Source organism: Lissotriton vulgaris, chromosome 2_1 (genome assembly GCF_964263255.1).
Source record: "Lissotriton vulgaris chromosome 2_1, aLisVul1.2, whole genome shotgun sequence".
NCBI classification, from domain to species: domain Eukaryota; kingdom Metazoa; phylum Chordata; class Amphibia; order Caudata; family Salamandridae; genus Lissotriton; species Lissotriton vulgaris.
The window spans coordinates 461,944,767-461,966,941 of record NC_141687.1 but is presented as its reverse complement, the minus strand read 5'-3'; the positions used below and the strand labels follow the sequence as shown (position 1 = coordinate 461,966,941).

At 48.3% G+C, this 22,175-nt stretch overlaps 1 protein-coding gene across 1 annotated transcript in view; it reads right to left on the bottom strand.

Moving 5' to 3' along the window:
- Positions 1-231: 231 nt before the first annotated feature.
- The window catches only part of ANKAR (ankyrin and armadillo repeat containing), a 1,392,657-nt gene continuing 1,370,713 nt past the window's right edge, over positions 232-22,175 (bottom strand). The window contains exon 28 of the mRNA XM_086955361.1: positions 232-604. Within this exon, the coding sequence (XP_086811487.1) occupies positions 375-604 (230 nt within the window). The 3' untranslated portion in view covers positions 232-374. The remainder of the gene's footprint in view (positions 605-22,175) is intronic.

Sequence of the window (22,175 nt, the reverse complement as noted above, 5' to 3'; positions counted from 1 at the left end):
ATGTGTCAATATCTTACGTCTGCCTCACAGCAGGCATACGACTGACGCAAGCCCTTTCACACGGGGCTTGCTTCATGTGAAAGGACACATTGCTGGAGTTGCGACACTTTTGTGACACACTCCAGCAATGCGTCACTTTTGCACCATACAGATACGTCAGAAATACGTATCTGTGACTCCTTGCAAAATGAGGCCCAATATTTCGCCACTGTAATTCAGCCTGGTGTCGTGGAGGCATTGGTTTGTGTGGACTAGTAAATCATTACATTGTGAATGTAATCCCTTTCGACAATAGGACTTATACACACTTTAAAGTCTTGGACAGACGCCGATGAAGAACACTCATTATTGCATTTTTCTCATTACTTAATCTCCTATTTCTGCTGAAAGAGCCCTGTGTTTCCAATGTGTGCCGTCTTTGGTCTGCCATATTCTTTTATACTTGGCGTTGTTGGTAAAAAGCTGACCACTGTGCCCAGGCGGTTGCTTGACTGTCCAGTCATATGCTTTCGCGTTGAGTACACCACAGCAGATTTCGAGCGAAGAATGCCTTTAGACCGCATCTCTGCCTCACATTGCTGTCCGTCAGTATATTCATCGCCCCCTGAAAAGGAATGAGACGTTATTTTCCTGTAAATATGCATCTCAAAGACAAATATTGTAAAGAATATTTTTAGTCAAATGATGAAGCACATGAAAACAAGGATTGATGCTAGTTATATAGTTTAAAACACGCCCATTGAAATGCCCGGTGTTTATCAATAATGCAGCACCTTAAGCGATACGAATTATTCTTTTGATGAATAGAGTCTTAAAGTTGTCTTTTTCACTGTATTACCACACATTTAGCAGCAAGAACAAAAGTGTAAATTAACAGATCTATGGGAATGTAGGGGCATATTAACAAGCTGAAGTATCGCCGCTTTCTCGGCACAATCCGCCGAGAAAGCGGCGATACTTCCAGCACCCTATTAACAAGGGCATTGCAACGCCTGCCACAAGCCCACTTTGCATATCAGCGAGAAACATCGCTAATGACATGCAAAGTGGGCGTTCCCACGTCCAACCACATTTAAAATGTGGTTGGAGGTGGAAACACCCTATCACCAAGGCAGGCGTTGGGAGGAAAAGACCTGCGATAAACTTGTTTATCGCAGGTCTCCCAACGCCTGCTCTGACCAGGCGTTAGGCACTGTTAACATAGGGGTGTGGATCATAAAGCTGAATCCACCCCCCCATATTAACAAGGCACACATTAGCGCATGAAAACAACGCTTGTTTTCACGCGCTAATGTTCACCATCGCCGGCTATTGCAGGATTTACTATTGCCTACGTGTTGCGCGTTGATAACGCGCTAACACAGCGAAAAAATCCGGCGATAGTGAAATGTGCGATGTGCGCTTTTTAACGCACATCTTGTTAATGTGCCCCGTAATCTTAAAGTTCCTGCATTTCTCAGAAAGTTGCATGAGGTTAGTTGCTATTCCTTCTTTTTTGATGTTTATCCGAATTATACAATGGTCCGATTGTGGCAAGGCAGTACCAAAGTTGTGCAATGGTGGGGCTTAATCAAAGGGCCCTATTAGGAGAGCTCACGTTTCCCAACAAGGAACGATAGCTACTTTGTGGTGCGGTAATTACCAGGAGAGACTTGGATCCAGATGATGACACAAAAAATGTACAGAAAAAAGAAAAGGGGTCCCTAGGCCTCATGGGGGGGGGGGCATTTGTCCCCCCCCCCCGAGTGCCAAAAAAAAAAAGTCATGCCGATCCAGCCCCAAAAAAATAAATGAAAGCACAGGCTCCCACATTTTTGTTTACTGGGGGCATTGTTTTATTAAGGGAGGGGGGGACGCACATCTCCCACCCCTCCTGGGGCCTATTATTCCATAGGGAGCACCACCTCTCCGGGCCTTCTTAACTTATTAATTTGGCCGTATGGCCTCCCTCACTGTCCCCGGGGACCACCACCTCACTAGGGCTTACATCTCTTTAAATGAGGGGGGCTCCTCTGACCCCCCCAGTCCTGTGACTGCTACAAAAGTGTAAATTAACAGATCTATGGGAATGTAGGGGCATATTAACAAGCTGAAGTATCGCCGCTTTCTCGGCACAATCCGCCGAGAAAGCGGCGATACTTCCAGCACCCTATTAACAAGGGCATTGCAACGCCTGCCACAAGCCCACTTTGCATATCAGCGAGAAACATCGCTAATGACATGCAAAGTGGGCGTTCCCACGTCCAACCACATTTAAAATGTGGTTGGAGGTGGAAACACCCTATCACCAAGGCAGGCGTTGGGAGGAAAAGACCTGCGATAAACTTGTTTATCGCAGGTCTCCCAACGCCTGCTCTGACCAGGCGTTAGGCACTGTTAACATAGGGGTGTGGATCATAAAGCTGAATCCACCCCCCCATATTAACAAGGCACACATTAGCGCATGAAAACAACGCTTGTTTTCACGCGCTAATGTTCACCATCGCCGGCTATTGCAGGATTTACTATTGCCTACGTGTTGCGCGTTGATAACGCGCTAACACAGCGAAAAAATCCGGCGATAGTGAAATGTGCGATGCGCGCTTTTTAACGCACATCTTGTTAATGTGCCCCGTAATCTTAAAGTTCCTGCATTTCTCAGAAAGTTGCACGAGGTTAGTTGCTATTCCTTCTTTTTTGATGTTTATCCGAATTATACAATGGTCCGATTGTGGCAAGGCAGTACCAAAGTTGTGCAATGGTGGGGCTTAATCAAAGGGCCCTATTAGGAGAGCTCACGTTTCCCAACAAGGAACGATAGCTACTTTGTGGTGCGGTAATTACCAGGAGAGACTTGGATCCAGATGATGACACAAAAAATGTACAGAAAAAAGAAAAGGGGTCCCTAGGCCTCATGGGGGGGGGGGGGGCATTTGTCCCCCCCCCCGAGTGCCAAAAAAAAAAAGTCATGCCGATCCAGCCCCAAAAAAATAAATGAAAGCACAGGCTCCCACATTTTTGTTTACTGGGGGCATTGTTTTATTAAGGGAGGGGGGGACGCACATCTCCCACCCCTCCTGGGGCCTATTATTCCATAGGGAGCACCACCTCTCCGGGCCTTCTTAACTTATTAATTTGGCCGTATGGCCTCCCTCACTGTCCCCGGGGACCACCACCTCACTAGGGCTTACATCTCTTTAAATGAGGGGGGCTCCTCTGACCCCCCCAGTCCTGTGACTGCTACCTCCCCTGGGCTTTATTGTAAATTATTGCAGAGTCCCAGGCTCTCCACATCACTGGAGTCAAGCTATCCAGGCTGAAGAAGGCTGATAGCCAGAAACCGGTCCTTGGATGCTTGATTCCGGTCTAGGAAAGACATGGCTTGGTAGTTCGGGCTGGACTGTTCCCATGAGGCACAGGGTCAAGGCTGATGTGCATATAGCCAATGTCTGACCTAGGGTGGTGTGGAGTGCAAAAAAACGATGGATTTAGGCCCAGATCCTTGTACTGGAGTGAATGTAAGACATTGTTCTGCATTCTGTCCATCAACTGTGTTTTTTGCAATTATTGCAGAGGGGCCGCATAGCCCCCCGCAGCCCTGGGAGCCACCACCTCCACAGGGCTTTGATTTGAAAATGCAGGGGCCGCACATACCCCCCACAGCCCTGGGGATCGGCACCTCCCTGGGGCTTTTTTTTATATTTAGTACAGGGGCTGCCACCTCGTTGGGGCTTTTATTAGAGAAAATGCGGGGGACTGCAGCACCCCCTCCGAAGCTCCGAGGAACACCACCCCCTCAAGGCTTTAATTACACATAATGCAAGGGTTTCTCTGGGCAGGCCAGGGACCATAACCTCCCAGCGCTCACATAATGGAGGGGGAGCTGCATGGGTCTTGTCCTGGAACCAGTAATGGCCCTCGGATCCGCCACCCCCCAGGACCAGCTTTTGCAATATCCCAGGATGCCCACCCTCGGGACATTGCAGCTTGCTTCCCCTAAGCCATAGCAAACTCTGCTCCGCTTTCAAGAAGCAAGCACATTAAAAGGCTCTCGTTTGTTGAAAGCAAGCAGACTTGCTTTTACACACACAGAGCAGTAAGTTAGCAGGTTCCTTTGCGTAAAAGCAATGTCAGCTCCCTCAGGACACGGGGAGCTGGCAGGGATCGTAGGGGCTTTCAGGCTCCCCCTGCGGGCCCCCTGGGTGCCCTGGGTGAGAACAGGGCACCCAGTAGAGAGGCCAGGCCCTGGGGGATGGGGTCTCTGGGGCCAAAATTGGCCTGTGAGGGGGGCAGCGTGGCCCTCCTCCAATTCTATAAAAAAAGGGGAGCCTCCCTTTTTGAAGAAAAAAAAAGAAAAGATGGCAGGACCCTAGGGATGGGGTCCACGGGGCGTGCGACCCCCTCCCATTATATAATTTTGTTTTTTATAAAGGCTGGGCCCCGGGGATAGGGTCCAAGGGCCCAAGGGCCAAAGATGGTCCTGGAAAGGAAGGCTATTCAGCCCCCTCCCTTAAATAATGTTATTTGAAAAATCTCTGGCAAGTCGCTCCCTTCACCACCACTCTGCAAAAGCGCCTCCCGTCGCAGTGGTGGTTGGGGGATGAAGTCCCCTTGGATGCTGAGGGTTCTTGGGGTCCAGGACAGCCCAGACAGCAGGATTGCTGAGAGGGCTTGGAGGCAACACTCCCTTTCTCCACCACTCTGTAAACGCAGTTCGTGGAGCACTACTGGTTGGGGGATGAAGTTCACTTTACTCCTTAGGGACCTTGGGGGTCAAGTATCTCTTCTGGTACCTCCTGTAAGTCCTACATAGCGAGATTTCCTTAGAGCTGGTTGGGCACCACACCCCCTTTCTCCACCACTCTGCAAACGCAACTATTACTTTAAAAAAAACTCAGAAAGTCACTGAAAAAAAACAAATGTTACAAGGACATTATAGTTAGGAATTAGCATTTGAAAAACCTTTAAATTCACTGAAAAAACAAAGGTCACAGGGACATTATAGTTGGGATCAGATTTTACTGGTACAAAACCAGTGAAATTCAGCAGTTATAGTTAACAGAGCTACCTATAAATTGTGTCCCCCCGCAATCACCTGGGATACCGACCCAAGTTACACTTGTGAGCGGATGCTTGCCTCTTATCTGCTCTCAGACACTTCAGCGCTGTTCCCTTTGGTAGGACTTGGCCTGCCTAAGGTGTCTGATCAACTGACTTTCCGGACTGTGGTGGTCTCATAGGCCAGATTCGGATATAACTTCTTGTCACATGCAGTTTATTTACAATGTTTACTCGTACCCCACATGGTTCGCTGCTTCCATAAAACTTCCACAGTTCTGATAAGGACCCAGTAATTGTCCAGAGTCGGTACCAAATGTATACATAAGACACACATGGTGAACCAAGCAAAATCTTTCTGGTTAGTAAACGATTCTGACACTTCTCTACAAAAGCTGGATTCTGATGGTTGGTTGTGGCCTGGCCACCTAACTTGGCGGTCACTACTCCTTAGTGCTCCAAACTTACTCCAACAATCTTGACAATATTCTGCAGAACTCTTCTACAAGAAGATGTCAACACGCTTATAATGTTGATGTCTGAACCCTGGGAGGCAGGGGACAAAGTCTGAAGTGCCCTACTCCATGCGCCCCCCTGCCCCAATCACTCGCCGGTGGACAGTGAGTGGGGGTAGGGTGTTGCAACGCACCATGCGGGAGTAGCAGAGGCAGTATACTCTTCTGGGAAGACATCCTGCCCGGGGAACAGGCTGAGCCCTAAAGATATTGGAGATGTTTTTGTTCCCTCCTCCCCCACTCGTCCCAGTGGATAACGCTTGCTTCTTTGCAGGACACCGGCTGTGTTCATTGAGACAGAGCCAGGTAGAACATGCCTCCCACAGGCGAGAGACTTTGCAGTCGAGAAGTGAGGTGACCCTGCCCTATGATGGGGGCTGCCTCCAGCATAGATCCCGAGTGGAGACCTCCCCCACCCCCTTTGATTGCCACGGAGATGCCTTACCCACCTGGTGCTAATCTGGGGGTGGCCCCTTTGCCCAAAACCAGACCTAAATGCCATTTTTGGACATGGAATCAGCAAGGAGCATGCATCATGACAGCTGGCTGCTCGTACACTTCTGTGTGAAGATAGGTGAGTCAGACCACAATAGAATGCCATTTAAAGGGGACTCTGTCCCCCTTAGGGCATCTTGTGACTGGGCTGGAGGGTCGGCTGCAGGTCTTGCTCAGTGGGCTGAGCTTGGAGTTGACACATGGCCACACCTCCTCCGTCTCCGGAGCACCGCCTGCCTCCTGCCTCCGCTTCATTGACTCCTTCCTTCCACTAACCCCCCTAATGGTTAACGAAGTGCACCTGAAATCTCCACCCTGACTGCTGGAATGGTGAAGGGGGTGAGCAAATCGGAAAAATAACACCCCTAGGCAACAATTAGTCAAGTAAATGACAAGACCTATTCCAACACACTTATGATATTATAGACTCTGTGTACATAAAACTCATATTAAAAACTTAATTTTATTGAAGCAATTTCATACATTGATATTATAAAGGAATTGTTTCACAAATATATAAAACTGGACAACAACAAAGTGCAGAAATAGACAATAGTTATAAATGAATTTATAACTAGACACTAAACAGACATATGTAAATACATCAAAATTACAAACAAATGACTCATTGATACATTTTCTACGTACGTTTTGGCGTGCTGAACGCCTTCTTCAGGAAAGCCATAATGATTTTGTGGATGGGCGATAAGGACCCAAATGATGTTAGTGTTAATTTTGCAAAGGATAAAATATATCAATCAATCAATCAATCAATCAATCAAACAATTTGTATAGCGCGCTACTCACCCGGAGGGTCTCAAGGCGCTTGGGGGGGGGGGGGGTCCGCTACTGCTCGAACTGCCAGGTCTTGAGTTGCTTCCTGAAGGAGAGGTGGTCTTGGGTAAGACGGAGGTGGATGGGGAGGGAGTTCCAGGTCTTGGCTGCCAGGTACGAGAAGGATCTTCCTCCCATTGTGGCTCTTCGGATGCGTGGAGCGAGGGCGTGGCTGGTCGATCGTAGTAGGCGGGTTGGCGTGTAGAAGGTCAGGCGGTTGTTGAAGTACCTGGGGCCTAGGTCGTGGAGGGCTTTGTGTGCGTGGGTGAGGAGGCGGAACGTGATTCTTTTGCTGATGGGGAGCCAGTGCAGGTCTTTCAGGTGTCCGGAGATGTGGCTGTAGCGGGGGATGTCCAGGATGAGTCGTGCGGAGGCGTTCTGGATGCTTTGGAGTCTTTTCTGCAGTCTGGATGTGGTTCCGGTGTAGAGGGTGTTTCCGTAGTCCAGTCGGCTGGTGACAAGTGCCTGGGTGACCGTCTTCCTGGTTTCGGTGGAGATCCATCGGAAGATCTTTCGGAGCATGCGTAGGATGTTGAAACATGAGGACGAGACGGCGTTGACTTATCTGGTCATAGACAGGGAGGAGTCCAGGATGAAGCCCAGGTTGCTTGCATGGTCCGTTGGTTTGGGTGCGCTGCCTTTGCCGGGGGCCACCAGGAGTCGTCCCAGGCAGATGGTGATGATCCAAGGATGAGGACTTCCATCTTGTCTGAGTTCAGTTTCAGGCGGCTGTTCTTCATCCACTCAGCTACTCCTTTCATCCCTTCGTGCAGGTTGGTTCTGGTGGTGGCGGGGTCGTTGGTGAGGGAGAGGATCAGCTGGGTGTCATCGGCGTAGGAGATAATGTTGAGGCTGTGTTGGCGTGCGATGGCTGTAAGGGGGCTCATGTACACGTTGAAGAGGGTGGGGCTGAGTGATGATCCTTGTGGTACGCCTCAGATCTGAACGGGGGGCGGCGGACTCTCAGGGTTTTTCCGGCGAGGAACGAGATGATCCACTCCAGTGCCTTCTTTTGGATTCCGATGCTGCTGAGGCATTGTACTAGGGTGCGGTGGCAGACAGTGTCGAACGCTGCAGAGAGGTCCAGGAGGATGAGGGCCGCTGTTTCCCCGTTGTCAAGCAGGGTTCGGATGTTGTCGGTGGCTGCGATGAGGGCGGTCTCGGTGCTATGATTGGCTCGGAAGCCGGACTGTGACTGGTCGAGGGATCCGTTCGTCTCGAGGAAGGCGGCCAGCTGTCTGTTGACGGTCTTCTCGATGACTTTGGCAGGAAACGGGAGAAGCGAGATGGGGCGGTAGTTCTTGAGGTCGGTGGGGTCTGCTAATGGTTTCTTCAGGATGGCGCTGAGTTCGGCATGTTTCCAGCTCTCCGGGAAGGTGGCGGTGTTGAAAGAGCAGTTGATGATGTCTCGGAGTTGGGGTGCGATGACGGAGTCGGCCTTGTTGAAGACGTGATGAGGGCATGGGTCGGTTGGTGATCCGGAAGGGATGTTGTTCATCGTGTGGATGGTGTCTACGGAGTTGACCGGGGTCCAGTCGCGGAGGGTGGTGGTGGGGGGCGTCTGTTCTGTGGTGGGGTGCGTGGTCTGTTCGTCGAACCTGTTGTGTATGTCTGCGATCTTGCTGTGGAAGAACGTGGCGAGTGAGTCGCAGAGGTCTTGTGTGGGAGTGACGTCGTTGTTTCCGGCGCTGGGGTTGGAGAGCTCCTTGACTATGCTGAAGAGCTCCTTGCTGCTGTGTGCGTTGTTGTCTAGCCGTTCCTTGAATGCTGTCTTCTTGGTGGTGTGGATCAGCTGGTGGTGTTTGCTGGTGGCGAACTTGAGGGCTGTCATGTTGTCTGTGGACGGGCTCTTTCGCCAGACTTTCCCGAGGGTGCGGCAGTTCTTCTTGGAGTTCTTGAGGTCGTCGTTGAACCACAGTGCTTTCTCGCTTCCGGGCCTGTTGGGATGGGTTTTCAGTGGTGCGAGGTCGTCGGCGCAGTTGGTGATCCACTGTGCGAGGTTGAGGGCTGCTTGGTTGGGGTCGGTTGATCTGGCGGGAGGGTTCTGGTTCAGTGATGTGGTGAGCTGGTCGGTGGTGATCTTGTTCCAGCTCCTACGGGGAACCTGTTGCGGGTGGTGGTGAGTCGTGGTCTTTCTGAAGCTGAAGTGGACGCAGCTGTGGTCTGTCCAGTGGAGTCCGGTGGAGTGGCTGAAGGAGATGTGCTTGCTCGAGGAGAAGATTGGGTCGAGCGTGTGTCCGGTGTAGTGGGTGGGGGTGTTCACCAGTTGCTTGAGTCCGAGGTTGGCGAGGTTGTCCAGTAGGATGGTGGTGTTGTTCTCCAGGTGGAAGTTGAGGTCCCCTAGGAGGATGTAGTCAGCGGAGGGGAGGGTGTGTGGGCTGATGAAGTCTGCGATGTCTTCGCTGAATTGTGTGCGGGGTCCTGGAGGTCTGTAGATGAGGGTGCCTCTGATTGTGGTCTTGGGGTCGGTGTGTATCTGGAAGTGGAGATGTTCGGCCGCTGTGAGGGTGTCTTCGGAGTCGGTCGAGATGCGGATGGGTTCTTGTGAACGATGGCGATGCCTCCTCCAGTCTGGTTGACGCGGTCCCTCCGGGTGATCTTGTATCCGTCCGGGATGGCTATGGCGATGTCGGGTGCTGAGGTGGGATTCATCCAGGTTTCCGTGAGGAAGGCGACGTCCGGTGTTAAGTGTCGAGCAGGTTCCAAAGTTCCACGGCGTGTCTGTGGACGGAGCGGGTGTTGAGCAGGATGCACTTCAGGTGGTTGCAGTTGGCGCTTGGCTTGGCGGGTGCGGGTGGGTTGCAGGTCCGGATGCAGGTGAACTTGCAGGATTGGCAGGTGAAGGGTCCGTGGGTGCGTCCTGGGGTGGCTTGGTGGCAGCCGGGGAGGCGTCCGGTGTTGAGTTCTCTCAGGGTGGCGGCGTCGTACGTCCGGCGGGTGGGTTGGCCTCTGCGGGGACCAGGGGGTCTGGCGCTGGGTGCGGTCCAGGCGCGGACGGGCGACGACGGGCTTGCCTTTGGTGCGCCTTTGGCGCACAATCGGCGCGCCCGCTGCGCATGAACGCTGCGCGTACACGTGTATTCTGCCATAAACGGAGAGTGGAGGAGGCGGAGCGAGGGAGGAGCAGCGGGAGGCGGGAGCGGGGTGGCAAATTGGGAGGGGAGCGATGCGAGGTGAGGCTGAAGGAACGGGGGTGGGGCCGTGGGGGAGCAGCAGCAGGGAGCGGGGTGGATCAGCGGGAGGACGGAGAGACCAGAAAAACAATCAGGGGCACAGCAGTGACAAACAGGGGGCAGGCAAACAGTCAGGGGTACAACAGCGGGAGAAAAACGGCGATGACGCGGACAAACCAGTCAGGAGCACAACTGTGACAATCAGGGCACAACAGGGCACAACAGCGGGCGAAACAGAGTACTGGCACTAATACAATTACAATCCAACAGAGTACTGGCACAAATACAATTACAGTCCAACAAGAGTAAAACAGTTACTGGCAGTGGCGGCGGCAAACGGGGACTGGGCACACGCAGGTGGGCCATGCGGCGGGTGGAGCGACCGGCACTGACCAATTCTCTGCACGTCTTTCACGGCACCTGGTCCCAAGATGCCGGACCTGAACTTCTCAAAGCTTCATTAGACAGATACTTTTTTTTACTCTTGTTTCGCAGGCAACATGAATGCAGGGCACTCGAACACAAGTATCCAAGAAAGGAACTCCAGGAGTTGGAATAGACTAGGTATTCTTTAAGATTATATGCTGTGGTTACAGATGATAAATGTACAAAGCTTCTCAAAGGATGGCTGGTGACTATTTCAGATGAACAAAGTCAAGTCATTATATTTTTATAATGGAGTGGTCTTATGTTGCTAAAAGACTTTATGTCACGTTGAAAATGTGTTGATTGCGATTGAATATAGGGTCTAGCCCCCCACCACGTGTCTATGGACCTAACCCCTGTTGTTTACAATAACGTTGAAAATAACGGCGGCTCTCTTCTCAACTCCGAAAATTATGGACTCTTCGGTGTGAAGAGAGGTGAAGCAGGCCACAACAGAATGCCATGTAAAGGGGACTCAGTAACCCTTGAGGCATCTTGATAGTGGGCTGGAGGTTCGGCTGTGGGTCTTGCCCAGTGGGCTGAGCTTGGAGTTGACCAATGGCCTTAATACGGTCCCACCCCAAGGTGATGGAGCACATGACAGAGGTTTTAACCTGAGACTCCTCATTGGAATTTGACAGACGTTTTTTCAACAAAGACTTTTCTAAACTGTGTGAGGTTACATTTCAGATGGAAAGGTGAGTGGAAGCAAAAGACTTTCCTGCAATCCGCTAAGATCAGGATTTTTACAGATTACACTGTAAGAGTTCTGCAACAGCAAAAAACCCTTGCAACAGTCAAACCTAAAGAAGGTCAATGCATATGACCTATATGCACCTGTGCCTAGCCGGGTTCAAGGCCATACACTAAGGCAAAACCCACTCTTCAATAAAGTGGAGGACACCTGGGTGTGGATAGAGGAACGACAGCCGCAGTCCAAGACTAAAGGCCCACAAGCTGCTGTAGTTGCCGATATCCTGGCATATGGTCCCTTCCCCTAAACCCAGACGATGATGAGAGTAGCCTAAGTTAGCGCCCGGTAGGAATTCTGGCCTAGTTTGAAATGAGGACTCTTCAGGATCCTAGAACCACAATTCCATTCTTCTATGAGTTGAAAGGCTGTCTGTGCAGCGACATGGCTCCATCCCCTCAGGTGTTTGGGCACGAGGATAGAGAACTTCCCATCTTCCATGACTAAACTCAACAGGTGCTGTAAATGTGTGTGATTCATGGACTGCTTAGGCAACAGGTAGCCTTAGAACAATGAAGTTACTGGGTAAAACTGTGAGCAGGGAGGTGGACAATTTGCAACCGAGTCAAGGCGTCTTCACTGTTTCATTTAAAGTTTTTTATTAGGTAAAGTATTTATGGTGACAGATGCTTCAATTGTGGAAGTATAGCGTGAGAAGGAAATGGGAACCGGCTCCGTTAGGCCTAGTAAATTAGATGAGACAGAATTAGTGCTCAGTACTGCAACTGTACACACATCAAGACGGGGGCAAACACGAGTTCACTCAACACCTATAGGTTTATGACGTACAATGTTAACTGCTAATTGGATAAACACAAATGGGGTTCTGTCATGCAATATATAAAAAAGCATAGGCCTCATGTTTTATTGTTACACGATACCCACCTATTTGTTTCAAATTACAACTTCCTGGCTCCGAGGATCCAGAGTTATGGCCATTCTCCTACAAAAGTCCTCCCCTATTAGTCACTTCCAAAACATATACTGAAAACTAGGGTTGCTATGGGGTACTAGGGAGAAAGGCTGACGGGGCCCCTTGGATGATATGCAGTATATACACCCCTCCTCCCCCCTCACTGGTTAAGTCCACACTCTGAATACTTTTGTTTGTTCTCCTCAATACTGCTCTGGGCTAACAATTGTGGGTGGGGGACTTCAATGCAGTTATGCACCCAACTATGGACATTGTCGGATGCTCCTTATTGGCCTAACCCCACCCAGCAATTTTTCTTGCTTGGGCAGAGTCCCTGGAATTAAGTGAGGCATTGTGTAGATGGCACCCAAATGATACCCAATTTTCATACCAATATAGATGCGCCTCTAGACCAAATTACATATTTCTCCATGCTATCCATCTTGGGATGATTAAAAGCGTATGCATCCTTCTTCATTGCATATCAAAACATGCCCCGGTAGATGCCCAATCAGTCACTCTGAGCGGGGCCCCTAGGAATGCTGGTGACTTAATGCGTATTGACTGAGAGACGCAAACCTCATGAACTGCATCTGAGTGGCCACCATTGACTACTTAGACCAAAAAATGGACTCAGTCACCTCCTACAACACGATCTTGGAAGCCTATACTGCAGTCATTCGAGGGTGCGCTCTTTCCTAGGTGTTGGGAGGGGAGGCATTCCATAGCAGAAATAGACAAACTCGAGGAGTTACTCTTTCAATTCGAAAAAACGCACTCCATCTGATTATTTCTTGGAGGAACACACGCAGCTCTCCTTCTTCAGCTGGAACTAAGATCAACCTGGCAGGCACAGCAAGATCAACCTGGGATCTATCCCAATACTGTACATTCGAAAAAGGTAATAAAACGTGGAAGCTCATATAGGTCAATAGAGACACCTCAGCTAGATTAATGGCTCTGATTCATACCAATGACAACGAGATGATTACGAACTCCTATGAGATCGCTTCAGCCTTCACCCAGTACTATGGACGATTGTATCAAGTGCATCCACCTCCATCTATCAAGGACTCTTGTTCTATAATTAATGATATACCTATGCCAACCCTTTCCAAGGAGGACTGAGCTGAAGTTGATGCCCCAGCCACCATTTTGAAACTCTCGGGCTCCACTGGCAGCCCTCTGTAGCTCCTAAAACAAATATGCTTCTACGGTGGTGCTGCACCTCTTGACTATGTATGAAGAGGTGGCGAGTGATATGGCTTTTTCATTGAACCAACCAATTACCCATGATTACAGCTATATTCAAGCCATAAAAGCTCCCTGACTGCTGTTTGTTGTACAGGCCAATATTCTTAATTAATGTGGAGTTGAAAATACTTGCAAAGGTGCTGGCTAATCACCTAACATCATAAAAAATGGCTTCATTCTCAGCCTGGGAACCAGACATTGTTTACGGGCTATCCATCTCACTCTGCTGGTGTGTATTGAATTAGAAACTTGTATGAAAAATGTCTGGGCATAGATCTGCATTGTCTAGTAGTCTGTCGAGAATATGGGCAAATAACATGGTAAAATACAGTTTTGACTAGTAGATAATAAAAAGGCAACCTATAAGTCATTTCTCTATTACAAGTAGGGATAATACCCACATCAGAAACTCCAACTTCGACTGTACAAGTTAAATAATAAAAAATTCAAAGACCTCTTTATCTTGTACAAGCACTGTCTGGGTTTAGACATTCATGAGTTAGGTAGCAGAAAGAGTCACAGCTTTACTGCTTGAAAAGAGAATGGTTGTGTGCACCGTCACTCCTAGGAATCGGAGAGCAACGAAGTGCGAAGGTGGCTAAGAAACGAAGAGTATGACCATAGAAGTGTCCAAAAACCTACGTCAGAATAGACTGGACCCATGCCAGAAATGACTCTTAAAACTGTAGTAGAGATTTTAAGCAGCAGCATCAACGTCACCTTAAACTATCATGCAAAACTAGTGTGAGAACTCCCCAAGTATGGAGGGATTCTTCTGAGGGTAGGTGATGGGGTGGAGGTTGTGGCACACACTAAGGGGCCGATTAGGATGGCGGACGGATGCATGACCGCTGGGCTGAAGGCGGCGGAAAATGCACCTCATCGTCCGCCAGCAGCGGGCCTTCCGTCCGCCATATTAGGAAGGGGAACTGGGCACATTTACCGTCCGCCGCGTAAAAATGTGAACCGCCGCAGGAACACACCAGACACCACAGCGGAGGGAGCCAATCCAGGCTCCTGACTGTGCAGAATGACGTCCCGACCGTCCGCAATATTACGATGTCGCAAACAAACCAGAACACCGCAGCGGAAACACCTCCATCTCATAGACGGAGGAAGCACCACAACGGAGAGGGAAAGCATTACCACGAGACCCACCACACGGACCCGACCGCCATGGACCCAGCTCTAGTGGGTGTGGACCCTTGCCTGTCAGGTTTTCCATCATGGGGGTGTGTTTTTGATGTCGGCTATTGGGGGAGAGGTGTGTTCATGGTAGGTTTGGGTCCTGATTTGCTGGATTGCATGGTACCTTGCGGCCGCCATTTTTTGAGGTCTGAACGCCGCGGTGGATTAGCTTTGGTCCTTCCGCTGATACTTACATTGGTTGATGTTATTTTCCGCTACGGTCGTGGAGGGTGATTCTTTACGTTGCCCTGGCGGTGTTATCCTAATCGTGCGGGCGGTCACTCCGCTGCACTGTCGGCGGTTGGGCCTGTTACCGCGGCTACTCCGTCCGCGGCGGTCAGTTTTTCTATGGTTCCGTCCGTGGTCGGCGGTCTTTGGAGACATCTGTCCGCCGCGGTTGGGTTTTGCTGGAGGGGAATCCTAATAGCACCGCCGGTTTCCCCGCGGTGCTTTCGGGCGGTCATTTCCTGCGAGTCTGGCGGTCCGGACGCTTTCCGTCCGCCATCCTAATCGGCCCCTAAGTTTGTTTAGCTGTGTAGGGTGATATTAAATAAATGCTATTGTGGTTTTATTTTTAAAGAAAAGTGCATTGCATTGTGCTTGCGTGCACATGTTGAGGCAGGATGTGACAGAGGCAGTTTTGGAAATAAAAGGGCATATTTACTATTCTCTCACGCAATGCAGGGCAGCAAGTAAAGTTGCTATGTTGCATGAATGAGAGAGAGAGCAGAGATTGGCCCTTTTTGCAAAGCTATGGAGTATTGCTGCTCTCTCCTTGCACTGGTGCACTGTGTGCAGTCTAAGCCGAAAGCAGGCTCCATAGTGCAAGGGTGTCTGCATTACAGACAAGATTGTTTTCAAAGGTGGTTTTCCTTTCTGCACAAAAACAAAATATAGTAAATCTGGGAATGACACCCAATCCGTGGGTGTATGCATGCGAACACCCTTGCTTCACTCATGGAACGCCTCCCAAGTTGAAATGTAATGCAAGGCAGCCTCAAGCAGCTGAGTTGCTTTAAAATTCTTTGCAAGTCTATGTAAGGCCACGCAAATTAGGCCTCGTGTGGCTTTGTAACTATCAAATAAGCCTTTGCATTACTCAGCATCGCCTTGCGCCACAGAAATCCAAGAAGCTATGCCGTACTCTCGAAAAAACATGGAGAAAAAACCCAACCACCGACAACATGACCACTTTCAAGGCAGCCACCCGCAAACACCACCAGCTGATTCGATCCACCAAGAAATCAGCATTCAAGACTCGACTCGACAACAGCGCCCATAACAGCAAGGAACTATTCAACATCGTCAAAGAATTCACCAACCCCACCGCAGCCTCAAACGACATCACTCCGCCCCAAGACCTCTGCGACTCGTTATCCTCCTTCTTCTACAACAAAATTGCCGACATACATAACAGCTTTGAAAACAATTCCAACGAACAATCCTCTCCACCCCCCTCAGATCCTAAACCGACCTCTAACAACCTAGGCACCTGGAACCCAATCACCACGGAAGACACCATCCGCCTAATGAATCCCATCCACTCCGGCGCGTCAACCGACCCATGTCCCCACCACATCATCAACAAAGCAGACGCCATCATCGCACCCCATCTCCGTGATGTCATCAACTGCTCTTTCAACTCTGCTACCTTCCCAGAAAGCTGGAAACATGCAGAAGTCAGCGCCCTCCTGAAGAAACCCACAGCAGACCCCTCTGAACTTAAAAACTACCGCCCCATATCCCTCCTCTCATTCCCAGCCAAAGTCATCGAGAAAGCCGTCAATAACCAACTTGCCGCCTTCCTCGAATCCAACAACTCCCTCGATCCCTCACAGTCCGGCTTTCGAGCCAAACACAGCACCGAAACCGCCCTCATCGCAGCAACAGACGACATCCGAACACTACTGGACAACAGAGGAACAGCAGCCCTCATCCTCCCCGACCTCTCCGCCGCTTTCGACACAGTCTGTCACAGCACCCTCATACAACGCCTCAGCAACATCGGCATAAAAGGAAAAGCCTTGGACTGGATCACTTCGTTCCTAGCTGGGAGAACTCAGAGAGTCCGACTTCCCCCATTCAAATCAGAAGCCACCGAAGTCATCTGCGGTGTACCACAAGGATCATCACTCAGTCCCACCCTCTTCAACGTTTACATGAGTCCACTCGCTTCCATCGCGCGCCTACACAACCTTAACATGATCTCCTACGCTGACGACACCCAGCTGATCCTTTCCCTCACCAAAGACCCCAACACCGCCAAAACCAATCTTCACGAAGGCATGAAAGAAGTAGCTGTATGGATGAAAAACAGCCGCCTAAAGCTTAACTCGGACAAGACGGAAGTGCTCATCCTAGGATCATCCCCCTCTGCCTGGGACGACTCATGGTGGCCTTCGGATCTGGGCTCAGCACCCATACTCACAGACCACGCACGTAACCTTGGCTTCATCCTAGACTCCACACTCTCGATGTCCAAACAAGTCAACGCCGTCTCATCCTGCTGCTTCAACGTACTTCGTATGCTCAAAAAAATCTTCCACTGGATCCCCGCCGAGACTAGAAAGATTGTCACCCACGCGCTAGTCACGAGTCGACTAGACTACGGAAACACCCTACACGCCGGAATTACAGCCAAATTACAGAACAAACTCTCAACGCATCCAAAACGCATCAGCGAGACTCATTTTAGACATCCCTCGCCAAGATCACATTTCCAGCCACCTGAAAGACCTCCACTGGCTTCCCGTCAACAAGAGAATAACATTCCGTCTCCTCACCCACGCAACAAGGCCCTCCACAAACTAGGGCCCGAATGCCTCAACACTCGACTATCCTTCTACACACCCACCCGCCAACTAAGATCCTCCAATCAAGGCCTCGCAGCAGTTCCACGTATCCAAAGATCCACCATGGGAGGTAGATCCTTCTCCTACTTGGCGGCCAAGACCTGGAACTCACTCCCCACTTACCTCCGCCTTACACAGAACCACATCTCCTTCAGAAAAGAACTTAAAACCTGGTTATTCGATAAATAATGAACACCCTCCCCAAGCGCCTTGAGACCCTATGGGTGAGTAGTGCGCTATATAAATTCCGAACTTGAACTTGAACTTGAACTAGTAAATCTTGGCCAAAGTTGCCAATTTTAGCTTGGAAAACCAGCACGAACACCTCTCCAAGGAAACATAAATTAAACACAATTCCTTTGCAATCTCAAACTCATATGAATATTGGTATAAAAATGAATGAGCATAAATGGTTTTTAACTTTTATAAAAATAACAAATATTAATTATAGGTTTCATTGTTTTTCAACAACATTCATGCAAGAAAACAATGACAATTCTTGGTCAAAACATGGCTGCAATTTAGCAGGCCCTACTACCACCACATGCACCATCATTACACAGACTTTTCATCTCTTCCAGTAATAGCCTTTTGGTTGATATATACTCACAGTTCATTGAGACTGTACCAGTTGTCAAACTTCAGATTGAAATAACAGATCATTAATAAAAAGAGGTAATAATAATTTTAAAAAGTATCAGACATTCAGGGAGATGCATTATTGATCAAATAAATAATTATGCCATTTTTTATGCTTTAAAAGATAACTAGATCACATTTAATGAACCTGTGTATGCATTTTTTAAATATAAGTCTATTTTTGCTAATGTATGTTGGTATACTATAGTGGTATTATTAAAATGTATTGAACTGAATATTTACCTTTAAATTGTAACATGTGTATGCTGAAAACTAAGATAAGCTATTAAAATAGACTAATCTACAAAAATCAAAAAATATAATAAACTAAATAGACTTCCTCAAAGTCAAACAGCGCCAAAAAGAAAATAACAATGCATGCCCTCAACTATACAGTGGGTCACTTTGAAAAAGTCTGCATATTTTTTCCCCCAAGATACAGAAAGCTCTTGATAAATTTTGAGAGATCTGTGTCATCTTGCACATACATGTTGGTTATCCAGTGACACTGGATGACCAAGTCCCTGTAATAATAATCCCACAATCTGTGTGTTCATGGACAAGTTCTTCATCTGACGCTCTCTGACTTTCGGTAAGTCTCAATATATGCACTGTATAGCACTTAAATCCCCAATAAAGCATTGTAACTATAGGTACATTTAATGCTATCAAAGGCTATATATTTAATGGTTAATGCTTTTAGCATACTTACCTTTCAACATTATTTGTATTTCAGCAGCTGATATCCTGGTAAGCACTGTAATGTCTTTCATTGCTGTTGAATCATAGCTCCCTTGCTAACTGCAGAAAGAAAACTACTCCATCGTTGTTAACGGTTTAAAATCAGGAAACAGGTCCACAAATGTTCACTCGCACTACAGATTGGCTTACAAAGAAGAAGGAAACTTCAAACTACACTTAAGATGTTCAACGTCATATAAAAACGCCCGGCCAGCCTGTCTTTTTTTTTCTTTAAATGGTCACTGATGTTGTCAAGCAACATAATAATCCCGGTTTGGCTTATTTTTACATGCAGTTGTGCTTACTGTTGGAACCACAACTGGACAGTCGCGGCTTGCAATTCTTGCTATCGCATGGTGTTACCGCGAGGGGGGCAAAATAAAAATAAAACGTACCTGGCCGGTCCCGCGCCGCTTGTGCTCCTGGGCCGGGTCCGTATTTTCCTGCTCCTGTACAGGAACAGTCATGCTTCCTCCCCTCCTGCAAGCCAATCACAATGCTGCAATGGCAATGCTGTGATTGGTACGGAGTCACGGACAGCGCCCAGCCGGGCACCTGTAGGGAGGCTATTTTCTCTATGTAGGCTGCTTGAAGCCTACATAGAGAAAATGCAGAGTATGCATGACTGCTTTGGCCACCCCCAGGGCCGACCAAACAGTCAGGGTACTCAGAGTGTTGCAAGCCACTCTTCCCCGACCCGGCCACCCGCCGGCCCCCAATCAGGTGTATTTGATTGGTGCGGAGTCCCGGACAGCGCCCAGCCGGGCACCTGTAGGGAGGCCATTTTCTCTATGTAGGCTCAATTCAGCCAAAATAAAAAAAATGTAGAGTGCTCATGACTGCTTTAGCGGTTCAAGCCACTCCTACCCGACCCACCTACCTGCCGGTCCCCAACCAGGCATATCCTTCCTCCCGCCCCCAATCAGGCTTACCCCTGCCTTTTGCTTTCTCGCAGCGCGAGAAGCAGAAAATAAAATGGTATTTAAAATACTATTTTATTTCCTGCTTCTCGCACTGCCAGAAAGCAGTGGGGACGACGCTCATCGCCCTGTAGAGGAGCCGCCCCTGCAACTGGAAGCACTTCACTTATTTGCTCATCACTTCCTACAGGCAAACCAAAACTATCATCCAACCCAGCAAAGAAACCAAGAGTTAAACTGCCCTTTAAAGTATTATACAATCCTGAGGTAACAACAGCTTGGTCTGATGCTCCAAGCATATTGTGACCGCGAATCCATGCTCCCTGGCTCATAAAATAAAACTAACTGGTATTTTAGAAAAACTGTTTTTACCGCAGATTGGTAGAGTGTTGCTGCTAAGGGAGTTCTTAACGTGGTAGTCGGGATAATTTAATTTAATAGCATATTGTTGTTGGAAAGAATATTGTTTTGAATTTGTAATTTTGTAAAATGCATTTTTTAAGTTTGTCTATCCTTTTTGAGGATGACTACAAATAAATTAAGTACACTTGAAATTATTCAAATTAGTAAGAGAGTACTCGATGTACATACGTCCGATCACAAAGTAGTTACTGTGTTTTTTTCACAAAGAATGCTCTGAGACCTTACTTTCGTTTTGAGCTGCGTCTGATGTACAAATCAGTGACACTAGAAAACCATAACTTGTAAGGAATCGCAAAAAAATCCTGTCCCATTAATAGGCATGAGCCAGGATTCCTTTTCGAGTTTTGGTGATTGACTGTGAATACAGGGACAGAGGCCTACAAGACACAGCAAAAGCTCATCCCTGTCTCATCTCTTTTTTATTCCCCGAATAGACTGGTACGGGAACTCGGTAGTGGATCAGGCAGAGTGCTGCTGGATTCACAGAGCTGAAGTGGTCTGTCACCGACAGCGCCATGTGCTTTGACAGGCCAGTAACCAGTCACTGCTTTGCTTTTGCTCCTTATCGATACATTACATTATGAAGCAGAAGCAATCAGTACTGCTGCGACAGTGTTTATTGCCCCCCCCCCCAATGACCACCTTGCCACGGATTCCCTCACTACCACCATTTGACAATGCCTCCCAAGTCTCCATAACCACTGACTCTTAATTCATTTAGTTTTATAGCGCCACTCATACCATACCAGTGTATTTGTCTCTATATATGAATGTACTTGAATCTAAGGGTCTCGCATTATATGTAAGTCACATTATATGTAAAGCACTCCGATACCTTTGGGTCTAGCAAGTGCCATATCACAAGAAGTCTAGTCAGAAAGAGCATGAGCTATATGACCACAGCTCTGCTAGTGTGTGTGTTAAAGTATTTGTCGAGGAGAAGGTGCTTCAGGTCCAAAGGAGTTGGTGCAGCAATCCCAAAACCAGTAATTATGTGAATCCCAGGCTATGCATCTACAAAACAGCTGCTACAGCTTATTGGCATAAATTGTCGTAGTCAACAAAGAGACATTATACAATCCAGAAAGAGCAAACTAACTTAGGTATAATGTCAAATACATTTGTACCTCATCTCATATTAAAAATTAATAACATATTCCATTGTAAACGTTTGGGGTATACTGTTGTAACACCTTTTTCTATATGCATAGCCAGTGGTACTCATGTTGCTGTTCGTGGAAGAATGAAAGCTGAGTTGGTTAAACATTGTGATGTTTTTAGTTACACACAGATCATTGCAAAGGGCGCTTTTTCACACTAGGATTCTTACTAGTATTTGACATGCATGATTGACTCCACATCTGATTGCCAGCTGTGGAGCCAACGGTGTAGTGGAATAAAAGACATTTTAGAAACAGGGAAGACTCTACAAGTCAGTTTGACCCACTGAGCTGAGAAGCAGGCCCTTAGGGTGACCATTGCAGCCGACTCCTTGTGCCTTCACTCCTGTCCCTTGTGCATTCTTTGTCATGGAGCTTGCAGGTTGAGGGCATCAAAAGCTGCAGAAAAAGGCACGCTGTCCAAGCCTTTGGCAATATGCGGAGAGAAAAGTTCCAAACCATTCAATTACTGATTAGGACAGTTAGAAATAGAGTGAACCAGATGCAGGGTAAAAGAAAACTAAATGTTCTAATTAGACACAATATAGCTCCTATTCTATGCAGCTGTCGCCTATGCAAAGTGATGTCCCCATCTGAGCCAATAGTCTCCTTTCTAGAATGGTGGAGCCACGCTGTTGTGAAGTCGTATCTGAGAAACAATTGCTTCTGTGGCACCGCACCTCTGGGCACTAGTGGTGCAGAATACAAAGTAGCATTTCCAATAGTGTGAATTATGTAAAAAGTATTGTGGTCTTCGAGGGTTGATTTTAAAAATCCACCTTCGGACTGTAGAAGGTGAGAAGGATAGTGTGGATCAGCGTAAACTTAGGTCTGAGAAATAGAAGACACCCCTG